Raw genomic sequence first — 19833 nt, forward strand, 5'->3', positions numbered from 1 at the left:
TGTGCCCTGTCCTAAACTGAGAGCTCAGTCAAAGAGGAAGAATGTCCAAGATTGACTGAGAACAGATCTCCTTTAATGAGATGTGTCTCTGAAGCACTGCTCTTCCTATCATTCCAGGGTGAGCTGGGATTCATTATGTGCAAAAACTGTGAGTGTCAGAAGGTAGGACTCATCCTGCTACTTTGTTCTAGACTGGTTTAGTTGCTCACTTGAATTGATGTTGATTTATTTCATGCGTTATATTTGGACCTATGTTTTTAATGCTGTCACTTTCTATTAAAACTGGCTGGACACAAAATAAAGCATGAAGCCTTTTTCTGTGTCTACGGGGAAGGCAAATGTATTCTGTCCACAGTCATGAGGAAGGGAGAAAGTGGGATAATTCAGAACCACAACAGCCAACCATGTTCCCCTAAAACCTTTGAGAAGTTTTCAAATTTGGACCTTTGCCGCATTTTGAGTCTCAACTTGTCTTCGAGGCCATAGATGGAATCAAATAATCTCTCAAAGACAGAACTCCCAAAACTAAAATGTGATATTATTTTAGGCTATCTTGAGGTTTTCACATGTTTAATAAAATACTAGTTCCCTGGAAGGATGAGGGATGCTTTTCAATTGTGGATTCCATCATCAGCTACTTGTCAAAATAAACTGTTTATCTTCCAATTTCAGAGTTACCCGTCTGTCATAGCTGTTGACAGAAGCTTCCTCTCCTGCAATGTGATCTGGTTTGACTATTGGATGTGAATGGCATAGAGTCTAAAATCAAAACATAACTCTTAGGTTTTAGTGACAACTTTTCAGGGTACTCACCAACTGCAATCAGAAGAATTCTCAAGAGTCCTTTTGTTAGACTAAAGAGACTTACAATGATATGCTCTATTGATGTGAAATTTAGGAGAAATAGATAACTTTTTTAATGGTGAGTCCAGAGTCTCTACAATCTCCTCCCTTTCTTTTCTTATGAAATATAGTCTGAGATGTCCTGGTCATAATTAGTATATTTTTAATGAATCAAAATGACACAAAATGGAATACCTAAAGAACTTTTTTTTAAAAACTTTTTTTTGAGGAAGATTAGCCCTGAGCTAACATTTGCCACCAATCATCCTCTTTTTTCTGAGGAAGACTGGCCCTGAGCTAACATCAGTGCCCATCTTCCTCTACTTCATATGTGGGACGCCTGCCACAGCATGGCTTGATAAGCAGTGGGTAGGTCTGTACCCAGGATCCGAACTGGTGAACCTTGGGCCACCGAAGTGGAACCTGGGAACTTAACTGCTGCGCCACTAGGCTGGTCCTCAAGAACTCTTTTTACTACTTTAGTCTCAAAGCAGTTCTATAATTTTCATTAGGTTGCTTTTTAACCTAGTGCCTCCGTTTGTCTAAGTATTCATAGTAGAGTAGTACTTCTTAATGGTTTCTGAGAACCATGACAACAAGCAAACAAATAAAAGCCTCCATTTCTATACGAATGGAAGAAAACTTGATGGTGCCACCTGGATCGGCGCTATTTATCTTCTGAAACACAAGTTAAATATAGAACTGAGATTAACCATTTGGTTTCTGACTGTTGAAGGAGAAGCCTGAATAACTTTCCCATCCTCCACCACCTCCCACCCAAATTAGAAATTGTTAATACTCTAATGACTGGACTAGCACAGTCTAGGACAGCTGAGACCCTCAAGTGCACTTACTGAATTGCACTTTGGTCTTCACTCATCAGTTTACACTGAGAGATTTATAAAAAAACAATCCAATGACACTTGTTCTTCTTTTCAAAATTTATTTTATTGAGGTCACATTGATTTATAACATTATATGAACTTTAGGTGTACATTATTATAGTTTGACTTCTGAATAGACTGCACTGTGTTCACCACCAAGAGTCTAGCTTCCATCTAAACTCACCATATATATGTGCCCATTTACCGCTTTTGCTCTTCCCCCACCCTCTTCCCCTCTGGTAGGCACCAATCTGTTCTTCGTATGTGTGTGTGTGTTTGTTTACCTTCCACATAGGAGTGAGGTCACATGGTAATTTTTTTCTCCTTAGATTTATTTTGCTTAGCATAGCACCCTCAAGGCCCATCGTGTTGTTGCAAATAGCACAATTTTGTCTTTTTTAATGGCTGAGTAGTATTCCATTGTATATACATACCACATCTTCCTTATCCATTCATCTGTTCATGGGCACTTGAGTTGCTTCCAAGTCTTGGCTATTGTGAATAATGCTGTAGTGAACATAGGGGCGCATATATCTTTTTGAATCAGTGTTTTCATGTGCTTTGGATAAATACCCAGAAGTGGAATAGCTGAATCACGTGGAGTTTCTGTTCTTAATTTTTTGAGAAATCTCCATACTGTTTTCCATAGTGGCTGCACCAGTTTGCTTACCCACCAGCAGTGTATGAGGGTTTGCTTTTTTCCACATCCTCTACAAACCTGTTATTTCTTGTCTTGTTAGTTACAGCTTTTCTGATGAATGTGAGATGATATCTCATTATAGTTTTGATTTACATTTCCCTAATAATTAGTGATGTCAAATATCTTTTCATATGCCCATTCTTTGAAAGAATATCTATTCACATCCTATGCCCATATTTTGATCAGGTTCTTCATTTTGTTGTTGTTGAATTGTATGAGTTCTTTATATATTTTGGATATTAACCCTTTATCAGATATATGATTTGTAAATATTTCTCCCAGTTGGTGGGTTGTTTTTCATTTCGTTGATGGTCTCCTTTGCTGTGAAGAAGCTTTTTAGTTTGATGTAGTCCCATTTATTTATTTATTTTTTCTTTTGTTTCCCTTGCCTGAGTACATATGGTATTCAAAAAGATGCTACTAGTGTCAATGTCAAAGAGCTTTCTGCCTATATTTTCTTCTAGGAATTTTATGGCTTCAGGTCTTATATTCAAGTCTTTTATCCATTTTGAGTTAATTTTTGTATAAGGTATAAGATAAGGGTTTGCCTTCATTCTTTTACATGTGGCTGTCTAGCTTTCCCAAGACCATTTATTGAAGAGACTTTCCTTACTCCATTGTATGTTCTTGGCTCCCTTGTCGAAAATTAGCTGCACATGGATGTGTGGGTGCATTTCTTGGTTCTCGATTCAGTTCCATTGATCTGTGTGTCTGTTTTTGTGCCAGTACCGTGCTGTTTTGATTACTATAGCTTTGTAGTATATTTTTAAGTCAGGGAGGGTGATGCCTCCAGCTTTGCTCTTTTTTCTCAGGATTAGTTTGGCTATTCTGGGTCTTTTGTTGTTCCATATGAATTTTAGGATTATTTGTTCTATTTCTGTGGAAAATGTCATTGGGATTCTGATTGGGATTGCATTGAATATGTAGATTGCTTTAGGCAATATGGACATTTTAACTATGTCTATTCTTCCAACCCATGAGTATGGAATATCTTTCCATTCTTTCTATTTTATTTTTTGCTGAGGAAGATTCACCCTGAGCTAACATCCATGTCAGTCTTCCTCTGTTTTTTACTATGTGGATCACCAGCACAGCATAGCTGCCAGCAGAGAGGTGTAGGTCTGCATCCAGGAACCAAACTCTGGCTGCCGAAGCAAAGAGCGCTGAACTTAACCACTAGGCCACCAGGGTTGGCCGTCTTTCCATTTTTTTATATCTCCTTCAGTTTCTTTCAACAATATCTTATATTTTTAAGTGTATGGTCTTTCACCTTTTTGGCTAAATTTATTCCTAGGAATTTTATTCTTTTTGTTGCAGTTGTAAATGGGATTGCATTCTTGATTTCTCTTTCTGCCAGTTCATTGTTAGTGTATAGAATTGTGACTGATTTTTGTATGTTGACTTTGTACCCTGCAACTTTACTGTATTCATTAATCATTTCTAATAGATTTTTGGAGGATTCTTTAGGGTTTTCTATATATATAGAATCATGTCATCTGCAAATAGTGAAAATTTAACTTCTTCCTTTCCAATCTGGATCCTTTTTATTTCTTTTTCTTGCCTAATCGCTCAGCTTGGACTTCCAATACTTTGTTGAATGTGAGTGGCAAGAGTGGGCATTCTTGTCTTGTTCCTGTTCTTAGAGGAAAACTTTCAGTTTTTCACTGTTGAAGACTATGTTGGCTGTGGGTTTGTCATATATGGCCTTCATTATGTTGAAGTACTTTCCTTCCATACCCATTTTATTGAGAATTTTTATTATAAATGGGTGTTGAATCTTGTAAAATGCTTTCTCTGCATCTATTGAGGTGATCTTGTGATTTTTATTCTTCATTTTGTTAATGTGGTGTATTACATCAATAGGTTTGTGGATGTTGAACCATCCCTGAGTCCCTGGAATAAATCCCACTTGATTGTAGTGTATGATCCTTTTAATGTATTGTTGTATTCAATTTACTGATAGCATGTTGAGGATTTTTACATCTATGTTCATCAGCAATATTGGCCTATTGTTTTCCTTTTTTGTTCTGTCCTTGTCTGGTTTTGGTATCAGGGTAATGTTGGCCTTGTAAAATGAATTAGGAAGCATCCTGTCATCTTCAATTCTTTGGAAGAGTTTGAGAAGGATAGGTATTAAAATTTTTTTGAATGTTTGGTTGAATTCACCAGAGAAGCCATCTGGTCCTTGACTTTTGTTTTCTTGGAGGTTTTTGATTACTGTTTCAAGCTCTTGTGATTAGTCTATTCAGATTTTCTATTCCTCCTTGGCTCAGTTTTGGGTAGTTGTATGATTATCTGGTTTGTTGCCATATAGCTTTTCATGGTATTCTCTTATAATCTTTTATATTTCTGTGCTATCTGTTGTAATTTCTCCTCTTTCATTTCTGATTTTATTTATTTGAGTCTTCTCTTTTTTTTTTTTGGAAAGTCTAGCTAGGGGTTTGTCAATTTTCTTTATCTTTTCAAATAACCAGCTCTTAGTTTTGGTGATCATTTCTATTGTCTTTTTAGGCATGACTTCATTTATTTCCACTCTGATTTTTATTATTTTCATCCTTCTACTGACTTGGGCTTCATTTGCTCTTCTTTTTCTAGTCCTTTTAGGTATAGTGTTAGAATATTTATTTGAGATTTTTCTTAGGTGTTAAGATAGGCCTGTATTACTATATAACTCCCTCTTTCTACCACTTTTACTGCATCCCATACGTTTTGGTATGTTGTGTTTTTATTTTTATTTGTCGCCAGGTATTTTTTTTTGATTTCTCCTTTGATTTCTTCATTGATCTAATAGTTGTTCAGTAGCATGCTATTTAGTCTCCACATATTTGTGACTTTTCCAAACTTCTTCTTGTAGTTGATTTCTGGTTTCATACCACTGTGCTTGGAAAAGATGCTTGATATGATTTCAGTCTTCTTAAATTTATCGAGGCTTGTTTTGTTTCCTAACATATGGTCTATTTTTGAGAACATTCCATGTGCACTTGAAAAGAATGTGTATTCCATGGCTTTTGGATGGAATATTCTATATATATCTAAGTCCATCTGGTCTAGTGTTTCATTTAAGGCCAATGTTTCTGTGTTGACTTTCTGTCTGGATGACCTATCCATTGATGTAATTTGGGTATTAAAGTCCCCTACCATTATTGTGTTGCTGTCAATTTCTCCTTTTAGGTCTGTTAATAGCTGCTTTATATATTTTGGTGCTCTTGTGTTAGGTGCATACATATTCATTAGTGTTATGTCCTCGGTGCAATCTCCCTTTTATCATTATATACTACCCCTCTTTGTCTCTCATTGTCTTTTTTAACTTGAAGTCTGCTTTGTCTAATAAAAGTATGGTAACACTTGCTTTCTTTTGTTGGCCATTAGCTTGGAGTACCCTTTACTCTAAGCCTATGTTTGTTTTTAGAGCTGAGATGGGGCTCTTGGAGGCAGCATATTGGTTGGTCTTGTTTATTAATCCATCCACTCTGTGTCTTTTGATTGGTGAATTTAATCCATTTAAATTTAGAGTGATTACTGACATATAAAGATTTATACTGCCAATTTATCTTTTGTTTTCTGGTAGTTCTATATTTTCATTGTTTCTTTTTCCTTGTATTTCTGTTTGCCTTTTAGTTTGGTGGTTTTCTGTGATGTTTTTCTCCATTTCCTCTTTATTTGCAATTTGTGATTCTGGTCTGATTTTTTGTTTTGTTTTGTGGTTACCATGAGGTTTGTGTAAAAGATCTCATAGATGAGACAGTCCTTTTTATGCTGATAGTATCTTATGTCCATTAGCCTATGCGGGTTCCATCCTTTTCCTCTCCCCTCTCTATGTTTTTTGGTCACAAATTATCCTTTTTTGCATTGTGAGTTCATTATCAAATTGAAGTAGTTATACTTATTTTTTATGCTTTCTTTGACTTTAGCCTTTATGTTATAATTGTTTGCTAACCTATTCTGATATAGAGTTTCAATTTTAGGATTAAAATTTTTTTTTTTTTGGTGAGGAAGATTGTCCCTGAGCTAACATCTCTGCCAATCTTCCTCCATTTTGTATATGGGGTGCTGCCACAGCATGGCTTGATGAATGGTAGGTAGGTCTGCACCCAGGATCTGAACCTGAGAACCCCGGGCCACCAAAGCAAAGTGTGTGAACTTAACCACTATGCCACTGGGCTGGCCCCCAATATTTGGATTCTGCCTGCCTATTTGTCACCTTTCTCAAAGCTTTGTATGCCTTTGCTTTTTTGTTTCAGGTATGAGGGCTCCTTTCAACATTTCTTCTAAGGTAGGTCTAGTTGCAATGAACTCCCTCAGCTTTTGTTTGTCTGGGGAAGCTTTCATTTCTCCTTCATATCTGAAGGATAACTTTGCTGGACAGAGTATTCTTGGCTGATAGTTTTTGTCTTTTAATATTTTGAATATATCATTCCATTCTCTCCTAGTCTGTAGTGCTTCTGCTGAGAAATATGCTGATAGGAGTTCCTTTTTATTTTCCTCTCTGGCTGCTCTTAATATTCTTTCTTTGTCACTGACTTTTGACAGTTTTAATATAATGTGCCTTGGAGAATGCCATTTTTTAATTGAGATAATTAGGAATTCTATTAGCTCCATGTACTTGTAAATCCTGTTCCATCCCTAGGTTTGGGAAGTTCTCAGCTTTTCTTTTTTCTTTAACTTTTCTTTCTTTCTTTCTTTCTTTCTTTTTTTTTTTTGCAGAGAAAGATTTGCTCTGAGCTAACAACTGTTGCCAATTTTCTTTTTTTCTTCTTTTTTTCCTCCTCAAACCCCAAGTGCATGACTGTATATCATAGTTGTAAGTCCTTCTAGTTATTCTATGTAAGCCACTGCCACAACATGGCTACTGATAGACGAGTGGTGTGATTCCATGACCAGGAACTGAACCTGGGCCACCAAAGTGGTGAGAGCACCAAACTTTAACTGCTAAGCCATCAGGGCTGGTTCAGCTATTATTTCTTCACATAAGTTCTCTGCTCCTTTCTCCCTCTCTTCTCCTTCTAGGATTCCCATTATCCTTATGTTGCTTCTACTAATTGAGTGGGCTATTTCTTGTAGAATTTCTCCATTTTTAAAAATCTTAGTTGTCTCTCCTCTTCCACCTGAATCATTTTTTCTAGATTTCTGTCTTCGACTTCACTAATTCTCTCTTCCATATGGTCTGCTCTATTTCCAGGGCTTTCTACTTCATTTTTCATATCATTAATTGTGTTCTTTATCTGCAGAATTTCTTTCTTTTTTTTTTTATAGAGTTTCCGTCTCTTAGGTGAAGTACTCCTCTTCATTAATTTAATGCTTGAGCTCATTGAACTGTCTCCCTGAGTTTTCTTGTAACTTGTTGAATTGCTTCATGACAGCTATTTTGAATTCTCTGTCAGTTAGATTACAGTCTTCTGTGACTTCCATTTTGGTTTCTGGAGAGTTGTCATTTTCTTTCTGTGCTACTGTGTTACAGTAGTTTGCAATGGTGCTTGATGAATTGTTCCTCTGCTGTTGTGTTTGTTGTAGCAAACACCTTTCTTTTTTGGTTTGGTTGCTTTGGTTACTTTGGTTACTTTGATTCTGAGCTGCTTCTGGTTGCATTTGAGAGCCTGCATTTTCCACCCTCCACTGCCTCTGACGGAGGCATCACCCATGCCCTCCTGGTGCTGCTTGTGCCTCTGAGGTTGCTGGTGCCTTGCTGCTTATGATGTCCTTGCAGTCATGGGTGTTGCCACCAGCATCACCAGGATCACCAGGCTGCCGGTACCTTTGGTGCTTCTGGGTTCACCTGGGTCTTGTGTTCCCCCACTGGCACTCTCTAGGTTCTCCATGTGCTCAGGTGCTGCTGCTCCATGCACCACCTGTGCTGTTGCTCCCAGGTTATCTGGGGGCACTGGCAGCACTGCTGCAGGGGCACTGGGTTCACATGTATCACTGTCACTGTGGGGTCCTGGGGTCTTGTATGCAGCTCCCGCTGTTGGTAAAGCCAGTGTCAGAGGGTGCTGCCACTGGGGGCTGGGGCATGGGTTCTGTTGTGGCTTCTGAAGACTCAGGTCCCAGGTGCTACCTGTCACTGCTAGGGGAGGGGTAGGGGCTGAGCTGTGAGTGCAGCTGTTGCTCCTGTAGCCTCTGGTCTCTGGCTCTGGTGTGCTTTTTGAAACCTCAGGTCAGGGCACCACCACCCCTGCTGGGGTATCTGCATTTTTGATCACCACCACTGGGGGAGGGAGAGGAGGATGCTCCCCTATTTCCACTGCCTCCCAGAGGTCCAGTCCACCCACCTTCAGATGCATAGATGTGTGGATCTCTCAGGTATTCTGGTGTGCAGTGCAGAGAGTCTTTTTTTGGTAAATGGATGTCCTACTGGTTGTAATTTAGAGGGGAGAGACAAAGGGAACAACTCACTCTGCCATGATCCTGATGTCACTGCTTATTGTTCTTTTTTCTAAGATGTGATTAAGGATGTTCATTATCAATGGCTTTCAGATTTGCCCATTTATCAGAATCAACTGAATTGCTTTTAAATGATGCAGATTTCAAGGCCCACCTCAAGCCTATTCAATCTGAATTTCTGGGCAAGGAGTCAGGGTAATGTGTATTGTAAACAATCTTCTCTGGCGATCCTGATGCAGTTGGTAAGGACATGGTGATTATGACACAGTGTCCTTCCTAAGAGGATCATGGAAGAAAGTTTTCTCTGGTCTCAGTTTCAGGATCAGTGGTTCTGCTTTTGGGAAAATAGTTTAATTTATTTCCTGGATACTGTAATTCATATAACTGATTGTGTTTATCTTTTTGCATTGACTCACATGAAGCATAGACGCAAATACGTCTCCTTCTAGCAAAAGTATAAGAAGAAAATTATGGAACTTCGGGTATTAATAACATCCCTGTCTTTGTCTTCTCTTTCTTACTCTCATTTATCCCTTGCCTCAATTTCGTCACCAAATTATTGATTTATCTTATTACTTTACTTTTTTTAACCCTTTGACCTCCTTCACCAATTTCCCCCACCCCTCGTGCTCAGCCTCTGGCAACCACAAGTCTGTCTGTGTATCTATAAGCTTGGTTTTCTTCTTCTTCTTCTTCTTTTAAAGATTCTGTGTATGAAAGAGATCATACAGTATTTGCTTTTCTCTAACTTTTTTCACTTAGCATTATGCCATTGAGGCCCATTCATTGTTGTTGTAAATGGCAAGATTTCATTCTTTTTTATGGCTGCATAATATTCTATTGTATACATATACACCGTAATTTCTTTTTCCATCATCCATTGATGAACACTTAAGTGGTTTCCATATCTTGGCTATTGTAAATAGTGTTGCAATGAACATGGGGGTGCATATATCTTTTGAGTTAGTGATTTTGTTCTCTTTGGATAAATACTCAGAAGTGGAGTTGCTGAATCATATGGTATTTTTTAAATTTTTTGAGGAAAAATTGTTTTTAATTATATACTTTGTTTTATTGCAGGTATTTTTGTACCTTGCATTAAATTCTATTTGGAACAAAGTGTGACATAAATAAATAATAAGTACTATCCTAAATATTTGTATAAACCTTGATAATTCTTTCTTGAGTTGGGGTGCTTTAATGTACTGTTTCTTATTTTAAAAGTACGGCTTAGGATGTTCTAGCAGAAATCACAAGATAAACCTGGTTGAAGGTGGTGCCATAACTGTCTTGTTTAATCACTTTTTTGCCCTTTGTGGGAGTGTGGGTAGAGTGGGCAGGATATTTAATTTGATGAATCCTATTTCCACAATAGACAGATAGTTTTATAAATTTTATTCAGTGAAATCAGCATAGTAGAAATACATCAGCAATATATGTGAAAAAAAAAACTTGATTCCTTAACAAAGTTAGTCCTAACGGGGCAGGAGGGGCCCATTACCGTGCTCCACTTTAACTACATCCAACTACACCTGAAGATCAAGTTGACCCGTAGAATATGTTATGAAAAACAGAAACAAGCAACTGGTAGATCCAAGAAAATCATTTGTAGTTTTAGTTTCTATGAGATGGATCAAGATTATTTTTGATCCAAGCCTGGTATTTATGGGTTAATAGGCTGTAGACTCCAGGTTTCTTGGCAACACCACATTTACCACCTCCAGAGACCAGGGCATATAAGGCACCTTTGCAGACCAAGGGGCCACCTGAGTCACCCTAGAAAGAAGAAAAGGGGCAGATACCTGGTAAGAAGCTGCTGAACTTTTTCTACCACCAACTATTGATTACTCAAAGCATTATTGTCTGAGTCCTTGAAGAGTCCCCGAAACAGTCCTTTACTCAGTGTAGGTTCTGTGTCTCTGTCTCTATCCAGGACCACGGTTCTGTCTGTCTGTCTGTCTGTCTGTCTCTCTGTCCATGTCTAGGACTATGGATATATGTATCCTTTGGTAATCAGTGACCATTGAACTTTATTTATTAAGGAACAAGTAGACATAAAATTTGAAACAACCCACTGAAATAAAATAAATTTTTTAAACTATGAATTTCATTTTGGTGCTCATGGATCTGAAATTAAGTTGCTATTGAGACTGAAAGAAAAGAGCAATGTATTCTAGTCAATGTCTTAGTGGCATGGACGCTGTCTGCTCGGTTATTTTTTCCTGTGTTTGTATCCTCATGTGATTGAACACAGTGCTCTGTACGTACACAACACTTAGCAAATATTTACTCAGTGAACTGATTCTTGAGGACTCACTCTGACAATGAAATGTGTAACCAAAATTCTGTCGAGGAAAGTGACAGGGTGACAGAGGCCCGGGCTTTCAGAGGAAGAGATGGCTTCCAAATCTGAAGAGCAGCCTTCGCCTCCGCTGCCGCTCTCACGGCACACTACAGTACTTTGTGCTCTGGTCGGTCAGGAAAACAGAGGCGTGGGGAACGATGATCTTGGGGCATTGCAGATGCACATGATCTTTGAAATCATACCTTCTCCTCAACAATGCTTAATATAGTAATATGTGAATGTTGTATTCTAATTTTTCAAAAATTATTAATCCATCTTTGCTACCTATTTGTCACCTATAAACCTGAACATCTATTTTTTTTACTCACTCAGGAAACAAAAGATTTTGAAAAGTATGATTGTTATTCCTTTTAGTCAGTCAGTCAACACTATTTAAGAAGCAGATACTATACATTTGAGCTTTTTGCATTTGAGTCTTATAAGACCTGTCTCTTGATTAATTTAAATGGTGGGTCTTTTTTCAGAGAAGTTATCTTCTAATCACCACTAGTGACCTCAGAGTCGGTAGGCTTTCTAAGGACAGTAACATCCCTCAGAGGAAGCCTATAAAAGTTATCTTATATATTCTATTATCTTGATTAACAAATATTTAATGAGTGCTTATTATGTGTTAGGGAAGTTCTTATGACTCTTCACACCGGTGGATGAAAAAGAATAGAGAATGCCGTGCAGGAATGGAAAGTAAATTTTGAGAATGGTGATTTTGTGTTCCTCATGCCTCGCCTCCTCTGTGCTAGTGAGCAGATGGAGCCTTGACTGTAGCACAGCATTCTGAGAGGCCTGTTTAGTGATATGCTCTTACCGGGCAGGCATCCTTCTGGCCTTTGGTGTCTCCTGCGCAAATCATGTCTTTAGTTATAATAGGGTGGTGGTTGTGATAACTTCGGCTGTTGCAAAGTTTTCGACTTATGACACTAACAGTAACTTCCTGCAGGGTATCAGAGGGGTCTGAATCTTCTGGGTTGGTGGCTCCCCAGCCAGTAACGTGGCATTTTGTTCCAGCTCTAATATCATTTTTGAATCTTGGGTAGAGCAGCTGGATATGCTTGTCGAGTTTTGCAGCCCTGTGAAGCTGACAGATTAAAAAGAGAATAAGTTATCATGTGTCCCCCATAGTATTCTGCTATGAGCCTGAGCGATGTATGTGTGGTCCCTCTGTTCTAGGAGGGCGTCCCTTTTCTTGAATCTACTTTGGTGGTAGCTCACAGCTGCATTTGCGGTTGTTGCTTTTCTGAACATGCTCTCCATTCCCATCGATGCTTGGGAAGGGAGCTTAAGCAGAGCAGGAATTTTGCCCAGTCTCAAGCAAACTGGCCTTTGCTCTGCATTGGATGGTTTTCTGTGGAATAACATCCACAGGTCATGACTTCGAGGGCTGGGCTGTTTCCTGCTGGATAGGACCCTTGAGCATGGTCTAGACTAAGTTTGGACTAGACTAAGTGTGGTCTAGACTAAGTTGTAACTCAATTCTGTGTCCTTGAAGTCACTTGGTTGGCGCTGTTGTATAAATGACATATTTTTCACTTGCTAACGATAAAAGCTTTTGGGAAATTCTTTCAGTGTGAATCCTTGGGTCTTTTGGGATGTTCCCCTCCCACATATGCGAGCATCAGAGTTGCTTTTCCTTGTATAAACACAGCTCTGATGGCTTTGTAATAAATTCTTATTTCTTTCAAGGCAGTATATGGAGTAAAATGGGCCCCTACAGTATATGTCACAGTCACTTCAAACATGGGGAGAGTGATAAAATGTTATTGTATAGAAGATTTAACAACTGATCTATGCTATAGAAGAATGTTGGAGAAATTGAAGCAAGGCAGTGCTGCATACCTTAACCAGCATAATATCATTTGATTCAGGATCTGACGTAAATCTTGGGAACGGTATAAAGTCTTTGATCCTAAACGTTTTTTTGGAGGCCTCATTCTTCGAGAGAGAGTGTGCTCCTAAAACCACTGTGGCAGACTGGCTTTGGACAAACCTAAAAAAGCAAAGAGAATAGAAGCAACAGAGTGATTCCCAAATCTCCCAGTGAGAGCAGAAATGGTGGAGAAGGTCATATACGTAGAGGAACAGGGACCATCTCCAAAGTAACTTGTCTAGGATTAGGCAGAGTGACAGAGGTTTAAGTGGATGATACCAAGGACCAAATGACCCACTCTCAAACCCCTCCCACTCCAATTCCCAAGCATTGCCAAAGAATATCAGAACTTGTGCCCTACTGTGGGAAAAAAGGAGTGAAATCCTAATTGACTGAGATCAAGTTTAGAAAATTGTGTTGTTATGTAAAAATAAAGGAAATCATATTTCTTGAGTTTGTGGATTAAGATTTATACCCACCATTGTTAAGGCTTTTTTTTTTTTTAATTGAGATAAAATATATGTAATGTAAAATTTACAATTTTAACCATTTTTAAATGTACATTTCTGTGGCATTAAATACATTTACATTGTTGTTCATCCATCACCACCATCAATCTCCAGAACTTTTTCATCTTCCCAATGTTAACTGTTTTAATAGCTAAAAGGTAGCGACTCAATCCTGCGCTTGCTAATCCAGTATGTCTAGACCTCATCTCAGGGCAAATGAAGAAGTAAGGTCCATTTCATGGCTGTCAAACACGCTCATATGTTCTGCCCTTTCAATTAGAAAGATGATTTAGATAGGAAAGCAAAACTTTCCCCAAGGTGAAAAATCATTGCTAATTTGAAATGAAGACACTTCAGGGTTAGTAGCCAGTGATATTCCATTGTGGAAACTCACTGGATATAAACTGTGAGTTAGATAAGGAAACATTAAAAAAAAAATCCCTGGTTGTGTATAGTTCTAGTACCACTGTTTCAACAGCGCCACAATTGATCTGATTTTACTGTATGTTGAATAAAATTACATTTACATCTAGTTATGAAACTAGAAATGATTCTTTTGAGATCTTAACACCACCTTAGATCCATTTGCATACTATAAAAATGTCCCATGTTAATGTGTGTCTTTAGGAAGCCACTTCAAATCCCTTTTTGGAACAAAGAAGTTTATAAAAAGAATTGTATTTATTTGTTTATGTATAACTATTTCATTGTCACTTGAAAAAGGTTAAGGCATATTACAATAAAAACACACATACTCATATGTTAATATTAATAATATATTAATAAAGATTAAAAAAAGTTAAAAAGAGCACAGAAAAAGGAAGAAAAGCTTGTTTCAGGTTTGGGGAATGAGTACATGACTACGGTGGGGCAGGTTTGCATATGGCAGGGCTCTGACTGCTGGGAATTACCACTTTTAGGTTTCAACCAAAAGAATTTATTTTGGGAATTCCAGCTTTATTTGTTGAAAAGATTGTCTATTGCAAAATCAGGGGATGAAATTTCTCAAAGGATGTGGATCAGGTTTCCTAGGATTGATTCAAACTCAAATTCAACATATTCACTAAACCCAAAGCTTTGGAGGGGAAGGATGATATAAAATCCCCAGGACTACTGCTCTACTAGGAAAGAAGAATACACGCATAGATAACTAACAAGGAGGGCTGCAAGGTACAAATGTGGGGTGTGGAACATTTCTCACTTCCCTTCATCTTTTACCAATTTCCTCGATTAGTTAATGCCTTTGAAATGTTTTTGTTATTTTGTCTCCACTGGGACAAGTTAATACCAAAAACAACATAAGCAGACCACAAATGCTTTCTGAACTTTCCATTTCTGGATACACTTCAACCGTAATCTGTACTTCAAAGGTCAATTGTTCTGCCCACAGGATACCTGGAATTAACTGAGTTCTAGGATCCCACCTCCTTAGCTAAAGCCAGGTCTGAATTCACACAGAGGAGAAGTAATAATACCAGTGTCTTTCATTTGTACAGCATAGTGTTTCTCCATGGGTGGTCTTTGGACCACCTGATTCAGAATCATCTAGGGGTCTTTGTTTAAAACGCAGCTTTCTGAGTCCCCTCCTGGACTTACCTGGATCAGAACTACATTCAGAGCAGAAGCAAAGTGTTGCTGACAGTAAGTCTTTCCATTGTCTGCTCACGACACCCATAAACATGGTCTCTATTGCGCTTAATAAGAACTCTTCTCAGCGTTGTTAAAGCCGACTGGCTGTGTGGTCCTTACTAGTGAAAGGGTTCTTTGACTGGCTAAAGGTGATGCACATCGTAAGTATGGGAATCAGGACCCAAAGCAACTTTTGTGACTCCAAGTCCAGTGTTCTTTCCGCATCACCTCCATAAGCCCCACGCCAAGCCTCTTCAAGCCTCTTATTTCCTCTGCCAGTCTGCGGTGACACTGAGCAGCGTTTCTGCTTAGACCCCCTCCTCCAGGTCTCACCGTGAAGGCAGGGTCCCCTTTCTTGGAGGTCTCTTTTGCCTAAGAGAGGAGGAAATGCCCTGGCTGTCAGAGAGGGCTGTCACAGTCCTACCCGATCAACATGACTGGATCATCAGATTTGTTCCTCAGTGATTACCATGCAAGGTACAGATAATAATTAACAACATTAGATGATATTTATTAGTTATTGTGGTGTGCCAGGTTTTGTGCTAAGCATTTTGCATATTTTCCCTCACAATAGCCCCAACACGGAGATGTTATGATTATCTCCATTTTGCAGATAAGGAATTTGAGGCTCAGGTAAATGAACAAACTTGAGAAAGTCCCACAAATATTAAGCAGAGGCTCCAGGATGCAAATGCAAGCGGGATACAAACTCAGTGGTTTGAATCCAAGGCCTGAGTTTTTAACCCTTCTCCTCTGGGAGCCTGGAGTGATGTGAGATGGAGCGAGGCCATGTGGAAGGGGCTGTGCGGGTTCCATCCACTCACCAACAAGGCAGGTGAGAGGAGGAGAAGCACTCAGTGAGGGAAGGTATTGGAGGGGTCACCAGAAGACAATGGACAAGAGTTGGTGAGTTTTCCTTCTGACACATTCAAATGTTGGAAATAAGATTATACAAAAAGCTTTTTAACCAGTTTCCTTTTATAATTGGCATGGCAATGAATCAAGGGACCAAGCGACTAAGCAAGGAGCCACGTGGATGGGTGGTGAGAAACGAGCACTCCAGATATGGCCTCCTTCACCATTTTGCTGAGAGAGGGGCCTGGGGTAGTAAGCTGTTCCCACAGCATACTTGGGAGCACATTTGTGGGAAGCCACCATTGAACTATTTCACAAATATTTTGGATTTCATAAAGCTTAATATTTTTCCAAGTACCAATTCACCTATATTTTTACACCCAGGTGTCCTGTAGAGGAAATTTGATCTATATTTTCTGGAGTTCCTTAAACTCTAGCCATTTAAAATGATATTTAGCAATAGGTTTTTTTTTTTTTAAAAAATTCCAAGATCTCTTTTCCCCAACTTCTCAATTTGGGAATCCACTCCTAATGAGTCAAGTTCACTTGACAAAATTAAAAATTCAACTTAATAATACTATTACCTTTGGATAGCACCTTATGGCTTGTGAAAGATTTCACACACTGTGTTTTTGGCTTGGGGAAAAAAATCCTCCAATTAATTTGCTTCTTTCTACCCAGCATTTGTTGAGCATTTATAATAAGTCAAGGTCTGTGTCTGGGGAGGTTATAGTCCATTTGAATGCGTACCCTACACATATTCGAAGATGTGCATATTTTGAATTGAATGAACATTGACTGATGGTCTCCCTCTGCCTAGCTGGTCCCCAGGGGACAAGTGCCCTGGAAAGGACAGAAGTGATGGGAATGCAAGAGTGATTTCGAGGACAGCAAGAACCCTATATAAATGAAGTAGCCATATTAAATTAGAAATTAGTGGCTTGCTATTTAGAAATAAAACAAATTCTCACTGTGTGCAAGCATTAAAATTTCTAATTTGTGTTCAAACTGTCTCATTAAACTGGGGCAATCAAACAAAACCCCCCAAACATGGAGAAGCAAGTCAATTCAGTTGTTCCGTTTAGACATAGCTGATGCCGAAAGAGCAAACCACTATGGTTAAGAGATTCTTAAGTGAAGCGCTGTACCGTTTGTAAGGAAAGAAGGCCCCGTCTCTTCTTAGCTTATTCAGGCAAGAAATATAAGGAAGAAAACATGCAAACAAAACCCCAAAACCCAAACAAACAACAAATTAATTTTCTATTGCTTTTCCTTTTGTGATGGCTGCAGTTTGGCAAGAAGGGTTTTCCACTTTTTTTAGCAGAAGTAAGAGAATTATAGGCTGAAATGGACTTTGATAGGCTATGGTCTGTTTTCAGAAAGCTTTTGTTCTAAGTAGTCCAGAAAAATAATTCTCTCTCTCTCTCTCTGTAAATCATCTATAATTTGTTATTTCACCTGGTAAGCTTTTTGCCCCTTACAGCTGTGATTCCCAAACTGGGGGCCTCCAGACCTCTGGGCTGGGGTGGGTGGTGCAGAGGAGTTAATGAAAGGGGTCTGAAAATCCATCAGCAAAGCGGGCTCCTCATGCATATAATAATAGCTGCAGCTTATTTGTACTTACTATGTGCTAAGCAGACTAAAAAATTTAAATAGATACTATTTAATCCTCAAAACCCCATGAAGCAGGTCCTACTATTCTTATGACTCATTTGCAAAATTGGGAAACGGAGATGCAAACTCAGGTGGTCTGATCTGCTCACGAGCAGCATGACCTCACAAGGTCAGGACCACGGCTGCTGCAGTTATTACCCGAGCTGCGTGCGCTGGCGTTCCACGGGCGGCTCGAGTTTGTCTAACGGCCTGCCTGAGACAGGTAGACCTGCTCTCCCCGAAAAGGAAAACTCAGGGCAGAAAACAGGATGTGCGAGAGGGTAAACAAACTCCACCAGTTGGTCAGTTATCGCAGAAGTAAACCGTAGATCCAATTCTCTCCCTGGAGAGGTAAGCTTCTCTTCTAGCCGACTTGAGGGAAAACACACACGCGGAAAGTGTGGGTACTCACCGAGGGTGGCAGTGGGCCGCCGTCAGCACCCACTGCGGGTGGATCAGAACGCCTCCGCAAATGTGTGTGGCGCCGTACTGGATGGAAGCCATGAACGGCCTGGAATGAGGGGACACTTCTCTCCCTCCGATAATCTCCATGCTGAAACCTACAAAAGAAAACCAAAAGATTTAACATAAAATATCTAAGCAGATTTTTTCGTGTAATTCTTCTTTCGACAGTCACTAAATAATTTTCAAAGTTTAAAAACAAAAACCCTACGGTTCCCTAATAGTTATAACTCTCTCGATTAACAATTGTATAATACATCACGGTTTAGAGGGATAGGTATGGTTGTGAAAAATCATTTTCATTTATAGTATAACGGTGCAATGACTAGAAATTCATTTAATGCTGGTATGTGGTAGGCATAGGACATACTTACACTCTGGAGTCATATAAGCCCCAGCTGTTAGAAAAAATAGAAGAAAAGAAGAAAAGTTGGTCATTTTACTAGCTTAGATTAAGAAGCCCAGATGAAATAGTCTGACCGCATTGGAGAGGGAAGAAGATTCTGAGGATTAAGATTTGATCTTGCAAGTTTTAACTTTCTTACCACAAGTGTTCTAGAGGTGAGGTTTTTCACACCTAAGTTTAAAGGTATATATCACTTTGGGGAGTTTCAGATCTAAGCTTTTAGCACTTTTTTGGGAGAGGAATGTGTGAATAAAAACTCATTTCTGGGGTTAGCTGTCTTCAATGTCTGTATGGATACTCATGTTATACATGATGAAAGAATAAGAAATACTCAAGCCGTAAGAACTTAATGAAGTTGCAGGCAGAGTTCAAAGATGTTCGTTGCTCTAGAGCAATACTTACTATTTTTCCTGGCAGAAGATGATGCCTATCATATGTAGTTTCTCTCTATTTTTCATTTGGACGTAGGATTATGATGTAGAGAGACATGGGACCTTGCACAGATCGTGGTTGCGTTACAGTAAGGCTTAGGTGAAGCCTGAACGTCATCCAGAGAAGCCCACATTTTTGTAGCAAACTTATTCCTAGTCAGGCCATTTTGGTTAAATTTTAGCTACATTTTTGGGAGATTTCATAATGATATTAAAGGGAAACATTGGCCACATATTTTTAATTCCAAGTCTCTCTTTTACTCATTTGTAATTGAAAATGACCTTGTGTTTATGCAGGACCTTAATAATAATATCTTTTGAAAATCAACGATTGCATTTCGTCATTCTCCCCGGGAACAGATGATAATGCGTTGCCAGGCTTTCTACAGTACTTTCTCCTTCACTACAAAAGCTATTAGACTTAAGATCCCACAGGATTCTGTTTGTGCTGGGTGCTGATCAATAGTGCAGATGTTATAAAATGAGTCCAAATAGGCAAATGAGGCACCAGAACCCCAATCATTTTCCAGAAACACTCACCAAAATGTACCTTGAATTAACAGATCTTACTTTCTTTTTTCTAAGATACATGCATCCTATCTTCTATTTTTATTATAAAGGAGAATTGAAAGCCAGAGCTATTATGCTTGGCAGATCTCAAGAGACTCCTACCAAATTGTTGTTTGCTAGCATAAGACAGCAGGAATAATAATAAATAATAGTAAAATTGTATATTATATGTAATAATTATAATTTAAAAATGTACAAAAAGTGCCTTAAATTAGGGGCTGGCCCCGTGGCCGAGTGGTTAAGTTCGCGCGCTCCGCTGCAGGCGGCCCAGTGTTTCGTTGGTTCAA

General features: G+C 38.9%; 2 protein-coding genes across 11 annotated transcripts in view; one reads left to right on the plus strand and one right to left on the minus strand.

The window, feature by feature from the left end:
• Nucleotides 1-10185: 10185 nt before the first annotated feature.
• GZMK (granzyme K) lies at nt 10186-18696 on the minus strand. The gene is made up of 5 exons (XM_008529675.2): nt 18514-18696; nt 18090-18237; nt 13001-13151; nt 11973-12242; nt 10186-10581 (listed from the first exon to the last, which is right to left on the minus strand). Exons 1-5 carry the CDS (start codon nt 18575-18577, stop codon nt 10420-10422), a joined length of 795 nt encoding a protein of 264 aa, XP_008527897.1. The 5' UTR covers nt 18578-18696; the 3' UTR covers nt 10186-10419.
• ESM1 (endothelial cell specific molecule 1) overlaps nt 17816-19833 on the plus strand; it is a 41658-nt gene continuing 39640 nt past the window's right edge. For 2 of the 10 annotated variants that reach the window (XR_011530596.1, XM_070587590.1), the window contains exon 1: nt 17846-18028. The gene's annotated coding sequence lies outside the window, so the exon portion shown is untranslated. Of the gene's footprint in view, nt 18029-19833 lie in introns of all 10 variants that reach the window. The other 8 variants (XR_011530597.1, XM_070587591.1, XM_070587592.1 and 5 more) reach the window with 6 other exon arrangements.

Source organism: Equus przewalskii, chromosome 20, assembly GCF_037783145.1.
Source record: "Equus przewalskii isolate Varuska chromosome 20, EquPr2, whole genome shotgun sequence".
In the NCBI taxonomy this organism is placed as follows: Eukaryota; Metazoa; Chordata; class Mammalia; order Perissodactyla; family Equidae; genus Equus; species Equus przewalskii.